At 46.1% G+C, this 16,983-nt stretch overlaps 2 protein-coding genes across 8 annotated transcripts in view; one reads left to right on the top strand and one right to left on the bottom strand.

Annotated features, from left to right (window-relative positions):
* The window catches only part of LOC138939837 (uncharacterized), a 180,279-nt gene that overhangs the window by 59,551 nt on the left and 103,745 nt on the right, over window positions 1-16,983 (top strand). The window lies entirely within an intron of this gene.
* The window catches only part of Sp1 (transcription factor Sp9), a 65,532-nt gene continuing 48,624 nt past the window's right edge, over window positions 76-16,983 (bottom strand). The window contains exon 3 of the mRNA XM_070308059.1: window positions 76-1,827. Coding sequence (XP_070164160.1) covers window positions 157-1,827 — 1,671 coding nt within the window. The 3' untranslated portion in view covers window positions 76-156. The remainder of the gene's footprint in view (window positions 1,828-16,983) is intronic.

Below are 16,983 nucleotides of genomic sequence, written 5' to 3'. Positions count from 1 at the left end.
AAGCAGTGGTATCAACGCAGAGTACTTGGGCAATAATCGGGGGATTAATGGTCGCGTGATTCTGCATGAGGTTCAAATTGAGGGGGTAGGATAGGGGGGAGCCCAGGGCCGTTGCGGCAGCGGTACTGCAGGCACCGGCTCCGGGCCCCACCGGGCTCAGTGCATGCTCATCCCCGCGTGCGGATGGTGGGCCGCCGGTACGGAGGTTGCGTGATGATGAGGATGGTGCATTAGAGGCGGGAGATGCGGGTGGTGGGGATGGTGTGGGGTCAGAGGCGGCGGGGTCATCTGTATTGGGGTCATGGGTGTTGTCGGCTGATGGCCGAGAGTGGAGGTGTTGGTCTGGGGGGAGGTGGTGTTGCTGGTGGTGTCCTGGCCCGCCGCTACCGCCGCCGCCGCCACTGCCGCTGCCGCTGCTGCCGCCGCCGCCAACTGCTGCTGCTGCTGCTGCTGCTGGGCCTGAGCCGCCGGCTGCGGCGGCGGCTGCGGCTGCGGCACTGAGCTGGAAGTGGGACTCTGCTGACTCCCGTTGTCCTCGCTGTCGGAGCAGGACTCGGCCGACGAGCTCCCCGCTCCCCCCTTGCCCTTGCTGCCGCTGCTGCTGCTGCTGCTGCTGTGGGTCTTGACGTGCTTCGCGAGATGGTCGCTGCGCATGAACCGCTTGTTGCAGACCGGGCAGGCGAATCTCTTTTCGCCGGTGTGGGTTCGAAGGTGCCGCTGCAACTCATCCGAACGTGTGAACCGCTTGCCACAGAAAAGCCAGTTGCAAACAAACGGTCGCTCACCAGTGTGCCACCGTAAGTGGGCCTTCAGATGCGACGTTTTCCCGTAGACCTTACCGCAACCCGGTATGTGGCAGCTATGGATGTTCTTCTTCCTGAGGTGCACGCCGGCGGGACCGAGTCTCTCGGCTTCTTGACAATTCGGGCAATCGCACGTGGCGCGACCGGTGTAACGTCTCTGCGAGCGCGGCGAGGGCGCTTGGCTGACGCCTGCGCCCCCGACGCCGCCGACACTGCCACCGCCGCCGCCGGCCTGCGGACTTCCGGCGCCGGCGCCGGCCGTCGCGGCCGCGTGATGATGAAGCCCGAATCCGGGCGGTCCGCCCGGTAGCATCGACTTGTACGTGTCTTGTAGGAGATTGTGACCGGCGGTCGTGGCCGTGGTCAACAAGTGATTGCCGGCCAGCGCGAGGCTTGTCGAGTAGTCGGCCGAGTAATTGGCCATTTGCGCCGCGTGGACGCCGACGCCAACGGTACCGCTCACATCCAGCCAACCGCCGGCAGTCGCGGCGCCGTGCACGTCCCACCAACCATCGCTCGCTTTGATGCCGCCGTGAGTCGCGCCCGGCATCGCGTTGAACGGCCACGACTCGTACGGATGCCTGCCGTATACCGAGCCCAAGGTCGCACCCTCGACCTTACCCAAGAGACTGCTCTGATGATGATGCGGATCGCCGGCCGGTTGAGCGCTCGCTGTTCCGGGAAAGTATAACTCGCTACCGTATTGCGGCGCGGTCGAGGCGCATGATGTCACTGGCGCTCTCGCGTAACCGCCGCTTGTGCTCCCGGCGCTGCTCGTTGCCGTCGGTCTCTGGCTCACTCCCGTCGTTGTGCACCCTCCGCTACCGCCGCCTCCTCCTCCACCACCCCCGCCAGCGCTGCTGCTATGCTGCGGCGAGCTGCCGCTGCTCTGCGGGCTCTTTTTCCAAGGATGGAAACCCTTGCCTACCGCTGCGTCCGCTAGTGGCGGCGGACTCTTGCTGTTCAGCTTGTTGCATTGAGCCGCCAACATGGCGAGAGGCGTGCCTCGTAATCCCGGATGATCCTGTAACATTGTAATTAAATCTATGCTCAGTCATAATTTCATCGCACAGAGAAAGAGTCTATCTGTTTAAATCTGTTTTATATATTGTTGCGTAATACAATAAGTCTGGTTGGGCATTTAATTTATATATATATATATACAATTAGATACATGATAATAAATTCTTTGATGAAGAATGCCCGACAAATATCGGGGAACTCGCATAATTTTTATCGTCAATTTACAATGTGCTAACAACGCGCGCGCGTTACCGGTCTTTTTCGGAATTTTTCACATCGGAAACACTTGTTATGGAACGATTTCAGCGGGATCGGTACGATTACGCAAATCGGTAATAACAACTCTGGGGCGAATTACGTATCGCGCGTTTCCATTCACCGGACGACCGGGATACTTTTTCGTGCCGGCGCGGTACGTAATATCGAAATCTGTCGGTCGATGGACGCCCATAATCGCCGCCGCGTCTAAATCGATGTAAAAAGAAGTCCAGGCCCGGGCCCATAGAGAGAGAAAGAAGAAAGTCTTCCCCCAAGGGCGTATAATGACACTAAATTGCCGCTCCTATCCTAGAAGAGATCCACAAGATTAGTCGCTGAAAGTAAGGAGACCCGGATAGACCGATCGCTCTACCTAAACCGGTTTCATGCAAATTGTTCTCGAAACAAACACAAGGTCGACATACGTTTTCCACGCTACAATATTATGAGGTCCGAAAGAATACCGAGATATTACGACATAAAAATATGAAAATGAAAAAAATTGATTTACTTTAAATATCACGTACATATATATGAGTTCGAGATAAGAGAGAGATATGAATTGTTATTTTTCAAAGAAGCACAATTATATCTCGATATAATCGAATAAATAACGATAAAATTTTCGTACATTATAAGATTTAGTATAAATTTCAATAAGTCCTAGAAATTTGCGAAACTCGTGCTCCCTTTCACGCGGCACGAGGAATTAAAGGGAGCATAATTTGCGCGCGAGGCAAAAATTAAAGCGGGCGACAGGCGGAAGATCAGACCGAGGGATTTTAGATAACGAACTTCATCAAAAGAGCAGTTCCATGCAAATCGTTCGCGGGGGGATGAAAGGACAAGGAGAGTATCGGCGGCTACCGAAGAGCCGGAGGCTGAAGGAAGATCCTGGGGAACGGATTTCGACTCGGAGAGGTAAAAGCGAGAGGGTCCGCGGAAGCGGCAGGAAATTAAGGTCTGGAGGGCCGCGCGGCCATTAGCAGTCGGCGCCATCGAGGCGACACGCCCCCACGTGGATTCAACCTTGCGCCAACAACACCGGCGAAAGACAACGAAACGCGCGCACCCCTCCAGGATGGTGGCGACGAGAGAGAAAGAGAGAGAGATAGAGAGAAAGACAGACAGAGACAGTAGGCGAGGGGGAAAAAAGGAAAAACGGAAGAGTCGCGACCGCTTCGATCTATGCTTCGAAGAGAGTTTTACTCGGTTGCCCCGATCATTCATCAACGCGTACAACAAGTATCCCCGCTCATATTTCTTCGGAGTAACATGATCGATATTGCTATAATACGGTCTCGTTATTTAGAGAAGCTCTCGTGTACGAAAACGCCATGATCTTCCGCGACTCGCTGCTTAACACAAATAATAATGAGCTGAATAATTAAACGTTAATATGCATGGATGTTGCAACTATTTATATTTTCGGAGCACTACAAAATTACTGTGATTTATAATCGAACGTGGGAAGGTATGGTATTGAGCAAAAGTCATTATTCCGAGGATATCTCCGAACTGCGCGCGATTGCTTCCCGTTACGACATCCTCGACGAATGAGAGTGGTGCTCGTTGATCGTGGAGGGTGACGACGAGAGAGAACCGCGGAGGGTTGAAAGGAACGAAATCGTCTCTCCCGCTTTTACGTCGAAAGGGTGGCGCGGTAGGAGAGGGGAGGGGGGGGGAGAGGGAGGAAGAGGAAGAGGAAGAGGAGGGTAGCTAACGCGCGCGGCAACGGAGATCGCAACGGGGTTGAGTGTCTCTCCACCAGTGTACGAGCCACGCCCTCTTCAAGCTCGATGAGCGCAGGTTGTAGGCAGGCCACGTATCGATCCGCCGGGACAATATGACAGCGGCCTGCGGAGACAACGACGTCCCTCGATCAGCTCCCTCCGGTCTCCATCGCGAAACCGTACGCGCCCTCATACACTCCTCCTCCATTGCCCGTACCTTCATCTCATTCCCGTCACGTCTTAAAATCATTGAAATTTTTTTTCGTTTAGCGCTTCTTGTCCAGCAACAAGCGAAGTTTCTTTTCATAATGAAATATCTAATTTTTCAGCTTCGCGCGAAAAATTTTATTCTTATCGAGCAAACGGAAACCCGAGCCCGACGTCGATCGTTTTTAGATAAAAAATATATGCACGATACGAGGCTGACACGAAGCGTAAAGAGTGTACCAAATTTACTCGACGAGAGAGATCGGGGATCCCTCGCGTCCCCCTCCTGTCGGCGCGCTTGAAAGGGAACCGACGTGAAATGGGCACCGGTAGGATCCTTTGTTTTAGTCGCGTGACGTCACACCCCTCGCAGCCAACTAGGACTAATAATACCCCGAGCTACGCCGCGCATAAATTAAAACGAAGAATCCTCTCGCTCGTCTCGCCTCGTCCTGTCGTCGTGCGCGCCGACTCGGGATCCTTTTTTCCGAGAACTCGTTTGTATCGAGACGCAGGATTGCTTGCCGGTAGGCCAGCGATGAGGCCAGAAAGCGGCTCGATCGACGAGCGCGATCGTTAACGAGATCGAGCACTCGACGGCGGAAAATAAAGCGGAAACGTCGGCGATCGTTCGAGCACGAGCCATAGTGACAGCTGAATGCGAGGGAGGTAAAAGACCCGACAGCGAGGGTGCGAAGCAACAAACCGTGGGGTGTCTACCGGTCGAGCTTCGTGGCGAACCGCATCCGACGGCCGTGTCAAACTTTTCGTCCCCCTTTCTACTGCTCTCGAGAGAACCCTCGTTCATGCATCAGGCGAGCGAGTCGCGCGTCGACGATCGGCACTATATACATGCACGTTAACGAAGACATCGAGAGTCTCGAGTTCGATTAATTCTTTCTTTCAGCGTGCGAGAAAAAAAGACATGATTTCTTCTGTTTAATTAAATAAAAATTCTTTTACGGATTAAATATTTTTGTTTCGATTAAAAGAAACTCAAGTTTACAGAGAACGATTTCAAAATTATTTCAAATCGTCGTCGAATTAGACAGGGAGACAATTAAAGGGACGAGCCGCGCGAAAAGAAGAGTTGCTCCGTGTCCCGTAATGGAGAACGCCGCGCAAAATTAGTTAGTCGGCGCCCTTTTCTGCTTTCCGCATAAAAAGTGTCGGTCGTTCTCGAGAGCCATTGACCGCGATCTCCAAGCACCTGCCGCGAGCTGGCATGGTCGAGTTTCTGATTGGATCCACCTGCATTAAGCGGTCTCCAACCAGAGTGATATCACCTATTCTACCATGTCGGTCTCTTCGCTTATTGTAATTTCGATTTTTTATGCGTTTAATTATGAATAGTTTGTATCATTGCTCTTTTCACTTTCATATTTATCCTTTTGCCATTTTACATTAATTATAATATCATGCTACTTTAATTCTCTTTAATATGAAAAAAAAGATATTAATTTAATATAACGTCACACAGAGAAAGAATATCAACTTTGACATTTATGGAGAACACGTTCCTCAAGATATTACAGGGAAACCTGAATTAATCCATTTCGTATATTAATCACATTTTATTCACGTGTTGCGAAAGAAAAGCACCGAGTAAAATTATTCATAAAAAAAAAAAAAAACTATCTTGGATAAGTAATGTAATTATTATTACCATGCAAATTATAACATGTTACAGATACGCGGCATACCGTTGAATTATAATTTTAAATGGCATTATTACTTCTGCCTGAAACAACCTCGATGGCATTCTTTTTACGATCTCGATACGCTTACGCGAACACGTGAAACATTCCGCGGGAAAGAAACGCTCCTAGATATCGAACGATCGAATTGTTGCGCGAACGTGATTTCCATACCGCGCTAATTACTCTGTCCAGATACAAGTCGGGTAAAATGTAGCGGGTAGCACGAATGCCGTTGCACGTCAACCTGCTCTTTGAGTTCTTAGCGCGACTATATATATTATATACACATCATGTAGAGATACGTCAACGAAGGGTTACGCGAATATACGCCTTCCCTCTATGGCGAGGAGAGCGATGCCAGCGATAATACGAATGCGGGTTACTTCGAATGCTAATTATTTGTTTATCAGCCTCCGCATGCAACCTCGCCCTGCACGCAGCCAATGCCCCGATAAGAAGCGATGGTGCCCCTTGAAACTGTTGCGCGCTAGAGTTATACGTATACACCCGACTTTGGTCTCGCAGATAATTGCGGCGATTATAAAAACATTCGCTTTGCCTCGCTCGTCTTTCTCCTTATCGGATTAGTCGTCGACTTCGATATAGTCGTCTCCTACACGGTAGCTCCTTTTCTCTTTCTCTCTCGCTTATTGTTTTCTACATTTTTTCTTATTTCGAAGTATAAATTGATATGGTCGATCAAGTTAAATATATGTCTGTGTATTTTGTACAATTAATATACAATATCAAAGCATAAGAGCGTAAGACTTTTAATTTACAGAAATATCATAAAAGTACATATTGGCAGCCTAAAGTTGAAAGAAAGAACAAAAACTTTTTTTTTTTCCGCGGATTACAAGGTACGTTATCTGAGCAACCTCCGTTGCATTTGCAAAATCAATTGTGTGATAGCGTTATCCGCGTATATAACCGTTCAAGTGGGTCACGTAATATATTGTGCAAATTCTGCATATTTATATGAAGCTCAACAGAAGCGAATTTATGTGAGATTGACGCGGATATTATGTCGCAGGAGAGCTAAAGTTTCACAGTAATGTATTTTATATATATATATATACAGGTCGATTTTTCCCTTTTTTTTTTTTCCCCTAATTGCAAAAATCTTTCCGTACACTGGCGACTGGCACCTCGTTTTCCTTCCGCTCCGTTTCTCCGGCTTCGCGAACAGAGCGGACCCCTCGATCGACCGAGGTAACGATGGAACGAAATTGTACATTCGCACGCAACGCGACTGCCATTATATGCGGGAGAGAAGCTAGCCGCGAGGTCGTCATCGGTCCTTCTTTCGACAAAATGGCGCTGTGCCTTTCTTATACGCGTCGGTATCTCTCTTTTAATCTCGCGCGCGACACTGGCCGACCGGCGTCTCTCGGACAAATGGATTTTTAACTCGGCCCATCTAAGCGACCCGGGTATAGTCTACCCGGTAAGTCAGCTTTACCGATTGTAGACGGGCGATGCGGCGTATCGCGCGTAGCGTCAACGATCGCGATCGTTAACGAAGAACGATGGTTGGCACGCTCGAATCCCGCAAGTCAGGAATAAGGGAATTTACGCTAATTTTTCGCGACACGAAAGAGAGAATCCGAGTCCGCTCGTAGTTCATTATTCTATTTTCGATAAATCCACTATATTTATCTAATATCTAATATAAGCAGGATTTATCAATCCTAGAAATCAAATTAACGATATCGCGACTAATGTGCATTATATAAGATGCCTAGTGTCATCGCGTTTTCGCTCGCAAATTATTATTAATAAATTAAATCACGTGCAATAAATATTTTTTTCTTTAGATATTAAGAAATACAAGAGACGGAGGGAGAGAAGGAAAGAACGATCGTGCGAGAAGGGAAACAAAGAAAAAGAAAAAAACAAAAGGTTTTCTGTAAAGGACGGGATTAATAATCTTATTCATGAGTGACCGCAGGCCGGCGCCGAACAGCGCGCTGCGCTGTGACGGAACCTCCGTTAGTTCCCACCAAAGCTGGGCTACCTGTTATCCTCTTCTGCCTGCTAAATTATGTTTTTTAATTAAATCCATCGTAAAGGAGCGGCTCGCCTGTATATCGCCTTTCTTCCTCTCACAGCCCTCACAGTCCTCACAGTCTTCTTCCCTTCTTTTCTCGCGCGCCGCGTTACGAAAGAGCCGATCGTACGTCCGAGAGTGTCTACGTCGAGTAACCCATGGCTCGGGGCCAAAACAGGGAGCTATCCAAATTTATTCGGCTATCCTATTGCCCGAGAGGTATCTCCTACTTTGTCTCCATTTTGCTCCTCCTCCCGACGGCGGCATCGAACTTTTTTCTTTTTTTTTTCCTTTTTTTCGCCGCGGACCTTCGACAAATTTCTCAAATCGCCCTTGGACCTAATGATTTCCGGGTAAAGCGTAGGATGTAAATCGAATGTGTATAGAGTTCGATATCGTAGGATCGTTTCTCTATCCGGCAGAAATATTTCGATCATACAAAGGAGAAAGTATATATAAATGAGGGCTTTTGAGTTTTGAACGGATGAGAGCTGTTCGCGATGTGGGTGGGAAGCGGAGAGGGGAAGGGACCAACTACCAATTCATTAGCTCTCGTAAATCCATCGCCCCCGCCGGCGTTGAATATTAAGCTGGCATTACGCGGGCTGGTTATAACTCGCAGCCAGTTAACGCGCCCGGTATCGTTCTCCTGATCTTTCGTACTTTGGAAGATGCACCGGTTATCGCCGGTGCACTTCTCTCGAGGCGGATGTTGGAGAAAACTCGGCGACGAGAGGCTCGATAAACGAGGAATGATCGGTTTCCGGCAAAGATCGGCGACTCGTTTTTCAAGCGTTACGTCTTCATTAGGATAATGAGGGCGGCGTAAATCCCGAAGGGCACGTCGAAATTGCACGCGCGAGCGCGAGCGCATTTTCGGAGTGCCCTCGTCGGAAGGGACGACGACGACGACGACGGAAGCGGCCGCATTTGCATAGAGTAATTTAGTGGTACATAAAATTCCGTAGCCAATTAGCGCCGGAGTGTCCGATCTATCGCCCGGCTAGTCGTTTACCGCGCTCGCTCGCCGCGGAACGCTTCTAATTTGGGAAGACTGTGGGGCCCTTCTCTTAAAGAGCGGGGACATTCCCGCTTCATTAAAAACCTGCAGATCTTCGCGCGGGTTTTATCTACGCGTATGAGTTTTACTGTCAGAAGAGCACTATCCGCACTGTTTTTATGTTCCGGTAAGGTTCATCCATATTAATATCCATATTTGCGGAAAAATTTTCATGTTTCGGATGCTAATTTGCTAATAATCTGAAATCTAATTAAGATACTAATAGAAAGAAAAAGAAAGAATAAAGAAAAAAGTATCTAAATATGAATACAAATTTATTAATAATCTGTTTTTATTTTTTATCAGTAGAATTATTTTTACTTTTTATTTCATACTATTGCTATAGTCGTAAAACAAAGTAGGTAGTGTGGTAATTTATGAATATCACGACATAAAGATAATAATTTTGGATTACTTGGATAATATTAATGTTTCGCAAATTGAGATACTAAATATACAATAGAAATAACAAAACTCGCATTTAATTTCGCGCTGGTTCCTTAGCCTCTTCTCTATTTCGTTTTTAACAATAGAAATACCTTAATTTTTATTTTAATAATGAATATAGAAATATTTAAAAATAATTTCGCTCGATATATATTCATAAAGGCAAAATTTCCGCCCCTTTTTATTATAATAATTTATTTTTTCAGATTCCATATTGTTAATTTATAAAAATCTCGAAATCTCCCACATGTCGAAATATCTCTAAGCTATTTTGCATCCATCATCGTTCATCGATCTCTGTTTTTGTAACGAAATCGAAGGTTACTTATTTACGTAATTTTTGGTCGCAACATAGTTCGCCGAATCGTACGGAAGCGGATCAAGTACGGAAAGCGCAAAACATTGTATGTCGGAAGCCGTGCATTAGCATATAGACGGAGTTGCCTTGTGGCGATGTAGGCGGCGGGTAGATAGGTAGCTAAGAGGGGCTCTTATTTATTAACGATGCATTCTTCACCGCTATGCCGTATTTACTCACTTTGTTCTCGTTAACCCTTTCCACCTTTCCTGCGCCGTGAAGTCCGCTCGCCACTACTCGGCTAAATAAAACCAATTTGATCGAGATGGGGGCAGAGCGTTATGCGGTAGCGGTCAAAGGATGACTAAGCCGGACAAGTTGATTAACTCCCTGATGCACTATTCCATTCCAATCTGATATGTGCGAAGGATCTTATAGAATAACGCGCGATAAAATAATGACAAAGTTTTTAACAGGATTATTCGAGTAACTAGAACAGGACGTGAAAACATTTAATTCAACTGTCTATAAGAAATAAACATTTATACATATGTAATTATGTTATATATGGTAATTATTTTTTACGATGATATATGGAAGATTTAAATATTATAAAAATAGAATATTATCTCGCATCTCGCACGCCTGTTCCACCTTCGTGCGCAATTTACGTTTTCCAAATTTTAATTCAGTTATTTATGTGTTACAAATTGCGTTAGATGCGTCTGATCAATCGCGTCGTAAAGAATATATTTTAATTTCGGAAATACTTTTTCCCTCCCAAAATTCCTGTCCGGTCCAGAATGAACTCTCTCGAAGCGTTGAATAAATTTATCCATTTACGCGCGCGCTTCCATTTTCGTGGACGTTCGCAGACTGTTTACAAGTTGTGAAGAGGTGCGTCGAAGCTCTCGGTCTCCTTTATTATGACGCGTGAAAGGCACGCAGTCATAAGCACGCCTTTATCAACCGCTCAGGTAGACTGGGCCATCTTTCGATCGTTCGCCCTCCTAGACGAGTCTACCCAAAAAGCACCCCGTGTTATCGTATATTCCGTGTTTTATAGCCGCAGCTACATGGTGGTCCTAGTCGGCGGCTTTCTTTCAATTACGAAAGTTCCACGTAGAATCGACGTGTAAATAGCACCGACGCGGGGTTGCTCGGCAGAATCATAGGTCGATAAATTAAGCCTGTATTAGCATTTAAACGATGGAGCGGTCCATCGACGATCTCGATGACTCTCGATTACTGCGAGAGACGCGAAATGGGAGAGGAATGAGAGAGAAACGGCAGTCGATCTCCCGCCATCGATCGAATGACGGTCCTTTGAAAAAAAGGAGAGAAGAAAATTTCGAAACATAATCGCCATCATTTTCAAAATTGCTTTTTCAATATATTAAGTATTCGCGATGCATATATATATATATATATATATTTATATTTTATTTGGAAGTGATTTTCTCACGCGCTTAGAGAATTCCCCCGTCAGAATTTTCAATTGTTGTGCGCTTGTTATTAAGAAATGTTGCGGTGTGCCGCATATTTCATTAAACGATAAAGACAAACGCGAAAGACAAATTTGTAATGTAGAAGTCTTTTTTTTTCTGAAATAAAAATTGAAGCATCGTATAATAACTTTCTAATACAACAATTAATGTTCGATGAAGGCGACGAGTACATCTTAATATTTGACATCCCGTCTGTCAGAGCACGCCAAAGTAATTACGCTCACACCCATCCTCCCATCGCGCTATTCACGCTTCGTGAACTGAATTTCGAAGACAAACTGCCTTCTCGGCGCGACATACACGCACGGCGTGTAAATAATTCATGTAAGTGCACGTTCGAAGCTGTCGAGATTGTTTCTTTTTGTTACTCAAGGATGAATGCATCTTGGAGTCGGATCGAATGAACCGGGGCGATTCTTGTCGCGACGCTTATCGCGCGACATGCATGCGATTACTTTCTACCGGAGAAAGTGCCGACCCTTTTTTGTTTCCCTAAGAATCGACCACACACGCAACTCCGGATTGCAATTCACCTGCTTTCGAGCGATATTATTCAGCCGGCGTGCATTTCCGAGACGACGAAGGCCGTTTAAGGGACGACGCCGTAATTTAGCCGCGAAGACGTTTTACGAGACGCGAAAAGAGGCGGTCGACGGGCAACTCGGCAAAGTTCGTGGACGAGCGAACGCGCGAGCTGATAAATTTACGCCAGGCGGCTCGTCTGTGAGATGGCTGTAAACAGCCACTTTACGACGAAAAGTTGCATCGAAGCCGGATACGTACGTCCGATACGCGTCTGCGTTTCGTGCAAAATTACGAGCGTGAAATCTTTTTTTCTCTCATTCTCTCTCTCTCTCTCGCTCTCTCTCTCTTTCCCTTTCCGTGGAGCCCCCCGCGGGCGGCTTTGCACCTGCAAATATTTACGTTCACTTAAAAAGTCATAAGAATTTTGCGCTTCGATAAATCTACACGACGCGCTCTTCGGGACGATAACGGATGCCGCGGACGACACACGGTCGTCGGCCTTGAAGGTTGATTCGCTCCAGAATCAAGCCGCGATGACGCTCTCGTAACAGGAAAGACACAACGCATACAAGCGGCAGCAGGTTTTACTAAATTTTACACGTTTGCGCTTTTTTTTTGGGTAGAATGACATAAAGATGTCCTCTCGCGATAACATCAGGAAGCGCATCTTAGCGTGCAACATTCTTTCTAGCGCTTACTACTCTTTATCGTCCAATCAGACTTTATTATGCACAAAACTAATTCATTTTCTCGTCTTCCCTCAAGAAATTAAGAGGGAATCAGAAAAGCACGATACATCACACGAGATGTCATCGATACCATTGATACCATCGATTGGCCGGCGAATGTCAGTGTTAGGTGTGCACCTGCGTCGTCGGCAATCATCGTTTCCGACGCGAGTGAGATGTGATGTCTAATCACGACCACCGACGTGGTCGTTTAGACCCGCGATAGATGCGTATCGTTAGCGAATCGACGCGTGCGACCGGTCGTCCGCGTAGCGATCCTCCTCCCGTTTTAATCGTCGGCTTATCGGGATCGTTTTGACAAGATAAACAAAAGCACGCCGACTTGGTCGAGTCGACGAGGTAATTTGGCGGCGAACGACTCGTTCTCTCTCTCTCTCTCTCTTTCGGCTTGGATCATCGCGCGTTCTACGCGCCGGTGCCATGTAATATAACGGCCGACTTCGCCGAACGTGGGGCGATGTGTTACCGACGGCGTTACGGCAACAAACCGGCACTAAATCACCTTTGGCAGACCACGTGAATCCGTTCATCTCGGCGGCGGCCGGACGCAGCTGCCGCTAAGAGTAAAGCGGTTAAAGATCCAATCTCCCTCGGGGAGAGCCACGATCCTCCTCCTTCGGCGCTATAATATTCCGAGCAAAAAGATGCGCGCGCGTGGTTTGCGAGATCGGCCTCGCAAATAGCTCGAGAACTTGTAAAGCTACGCGACGATTCCGCAAACAGCGGCGACCGGAGGTCGCGTCCCATTTTTTTTTTTTTTTTTTTTTTGCTCTCGCAATATTCGGTGATCTGAACATGACGAATTTTTTGGATAATTAAAATAGAAGTAAATGATCTACGTAGAACGATCAAGTATTATAAAATATAATAATAGAGTACTTAAATGAGAAAAATTCTCTTGACAAACTATCGTTACCTTGTTTTTTATTCGTAATTTTTCGTAGAGCTGTCACGTTTAAGTAGGTGACTATAACCGTACTTAACACGCCGCGAGTATAACTTGCGAGACTATAAATCTATTTGATGGCGAAGCAGGTGACTATAGTCGAGGAATGTACTTGACACGTGTGGTGGTGAACGTCAGCGAGTTAATTCTGATGCATATAAAACGCATAAAATATATCATAATATATTTTTTTAATCTTCTTTAAATACAATTATTGATTCACGAGATATACGAATAACGCTGTCTTGTTGCATTATATGATTATTAGCGGTAACACACGGCATTGGGCCACGATGGTGAAGCTTCGCGTCGACCATGCTGAATGTAATAGGATCTACTAGCGACTTGTATGTAACGTCGAGTCGATAATGTCAAAAGGTTAACGCAAAGATCATCGGAATAGATCGACACACGACTCCACGTTGCCTAGTTGCGTATGCCTAGTTTGCCGAGCGAAAGAAAGCACAAACGCGCGCGATCAATAAGAGGCATCGATCCGTTAAAAGTCGACTAGACATTCGAGCTGCGAGCGCTGCGTTCAAAACGAAAACAAAAGAAATTATTTTTCTATATTTTCTAAAAATTTAGATAATATCGAAAAATATGTTGCGTGGTTTTTGTAAATCAGCATTTGAGATAAAAACTCGCAATCTTAAAGGCAAAATTAAGTGATCCTCCCGCTTTAGCGTTCGCAAACGAGACGTTTTACGATGGGGGGTACATGCACTTAATAGCCATAATCGTCGCATGTATATATAATCCTGTGCCCGAGAAGAAGCTGCACTTTCTATCTCGTTAACGCACCATACAAGGACATCCGTTTTCAAACAGACGCGATATCAATTAGTATTATTATGGCATTAGTAAAAAAAATTCAAAAGCGTCGAGATATTTTCTGTATCGCCGAATATAATTCGCGATCTTTAGAAATTTTTCATACATATATATATATAAAGAAAGAAAAACAATGTGTTATTTGCATAAATATAAAAAATGATAAAGATAGTTGAATATGGAAAAAGGCAGAACTACGAGCACATGTTTTATACGTTTAGAGAAAGCTCGTGTGTGCATAATTGAACGTGAAAAATATCTTTAATGGCGTTGATACTGGACGCCGACGAAGCGATAAACTTTACCGACACGCACGTCACTGTGTTATTAAATGAGCACCATTAAAAATATTTCTCACGTTGTCTATTAGAAGAGATGGCAATTTTAGATATCTTCTCCTTTTCTACACGACTCTTACTCATGTTACGTATAACGTTATATAATTGATGTTTTATATTTAAGAGAGCAGCACGCCGATGACGTTTCCCTTTAAGAGATGATTCAGATCGCATGAGCAAATCACATTCGGCTATTCATAGTTTCGTCGACACGCGATGCGTGGGCACTATGTTATTCGAATCGAGCAACAACATAATGACGCGGATAAGATTGAACGTACAAGTATCTGTATAAAGTATCGAAATTATAAAATACCGAAACAGAATGATATCGTTGCTTCGATAGTAATATCGTTAGTATCTATAGCCACGCAGCCAATATCGCGAAAGTGACCATTATACGTGCACAGGTATAACAAGGCACCGGCGAACCGACCGGTTGTCCGGATCTCGAACAAAATGGTTCGCGTGTCTTCCGCGCCAACCTGGCGAAATTTATCGCTTCATCGTGCTTTCGCACGATAGATTCGCGGTACGCGCGCTCGTTCATCCTATCTCGCAGCGTGATCGCGCGGTTTGAAATTATGCAAATTATTTTTCTCCACACATCGTATATATGTATATACTTTTCGACAACTCCATAAGCGAGAAATTTCGACTCTAATTTATATATATTTTAAATGCGGCCGAAGTCGCGTTGAGCGCACTTGGATCGGGTATTATTTCGCCATCGGTTGATCATTTTTAACCGAGATCAAAATCTATTACATCAGCGAATATTGAATTCGTACAAAGACGTCATTATAAGGCTCACCCGGGAATACGAGGTCGAGAAACGCGGATCATGCTTAATTCGATTCGCGAATCCGGGGACCAGGAACGGCGTGGAATCGGTTTATCAGATCGTCGCTATTGAATCGCTCCATTAGAAGCGCATCTAATCGTGACTCGATCCCTGAAGAGGGGGAACCGCCCTCGTTTTCGAGAACCGACTTTGACGGGGCGCCCTGCGACAGACTGTGACATATTAGGCTACCCGCGCCCTCGCATCGTCGAAGGGGCATCATCCCCGACTATAAGGACCTCGTAAAGAGGGTTGACCCCCGCGCGTCCGGATTTATTGTTTCACGATTTGGGGCCGTGGGAGCGAAATCTGTTCGCGGTTGGTTTTCTCTCCTCTCGCGTCGACACAAGCCGCATAAATATATTATCGTCGCGGTCGCGGAAAGATTACGAGCGATCGCCGGAGATGGTTGCCCAGAAGCGGTAATGTTTGCGAGCACGCGAGTGGATGCTTACCGTCGCGCCCGTCAACGATTTTATCGCCGCGACGGAAGTTCGGAGTAATCGTTGACTATCGGTGCGTGAGTTACGCTATTACGACCAACGTCGTGTACGGAGAGGTGGCATTTAAAACGTACCGACAAACAACTAAACATTCATCGGGAATATTGAAATCTCGAGTTATCTCGAAATTATCCAAGATAGGATGAAACACGTCATGTGCATTAAATATTTCATATGTCGTGGTATCGAGTAAAAGTCTCTCCTTAACGTCTCGAGAGCAATATATTAAATATTAAAAGATGAAAAATGCCGTTGCTCGCGATAATTATCCCGATAGATGATAAAGAGCTTGGTAAATAAGCACAAATAAACGCGGAGAGCCACGCATGTGAGTGAATCCCTTCCCTTTACATAAAAATTCATAAATGAGCGAACGCGCGGGCGAGAGAATGTTCCCTCGATTCTCGAGGACGCGCTATAAATCGTGACGGCGTCCTTTCGCGGGAGCGGCAGACTTGATTTTCCTAATTCATTGGCGGATGTCGCACTGGAATAGAACACGGCCAGAGAGATCGCCGTCCGATCCGTAAATCTAACTGTACCACCGAGATCGTTACGCAATGCGTGGAGAGGATAATTTGTCACCTCGGGGTACGTCGAGCGCGATAGAGATACCGAAATGCAAATTGTCCGCGGCTGCTTATATCGAGCGAGTGAAACTTGCGGAAAACTGAAGTCGCACGACCGCCTAAGATCCCCGATAATAATCTCTTAGAGTCGCCGATTAGATCGACGCGTCATCTCCACGAGATCGATCGATTCCGCGAAAATGCAGAGGCGAGGCACGTGTGTTGTAACGCTATAAGATCTATTTTTTCACGTCGCTTTTTATGGCCGCGTACTTTCCTTTCTAAACCGAAGTGTGCAACGAATGTACACAAGCTCGCGACGAGTGAAATTCGTATCAACTCTGATAAAACGCGCGGCGCATTTAATTGTCGAGAAATAGATGTCGGTCATCTACGTTACACGTACGTTAATATTTTTATTACTGTTATAGCGTGAGTATTACACACACGCAAAATCCACGCGTTATATTTTAATATTATGTATACACTCCAATTTACATTTTAATATAACATTTTTGAACGATGCGAGTGATGAGATGAGAACAAGACAACTGTATTGAGCGTTAAATGCGCGGTGAAAACACGAGT

This window comes from Polyergus mexicanus, unplaced genomic scaffold, assembly GCF_030449975.1.
Source record: "Polyergus mexicanus isolate NDT 795.1 unplaced genomic scaffold, iyPolMexi1.0 SCAF_15, whole genome shotgun sequence".
In the NCBI taxonomy this organism is placed as follows: domain Eukaryota; kingdom Metazoa; phylum Arthropoda; class Insecta; order Hymenoptera; family Formicidae; genus Polyergus; species Polyergus mexicanus.
This window is presented reverse-complemented; position numbering and strand designations above follow the sequence as displayed.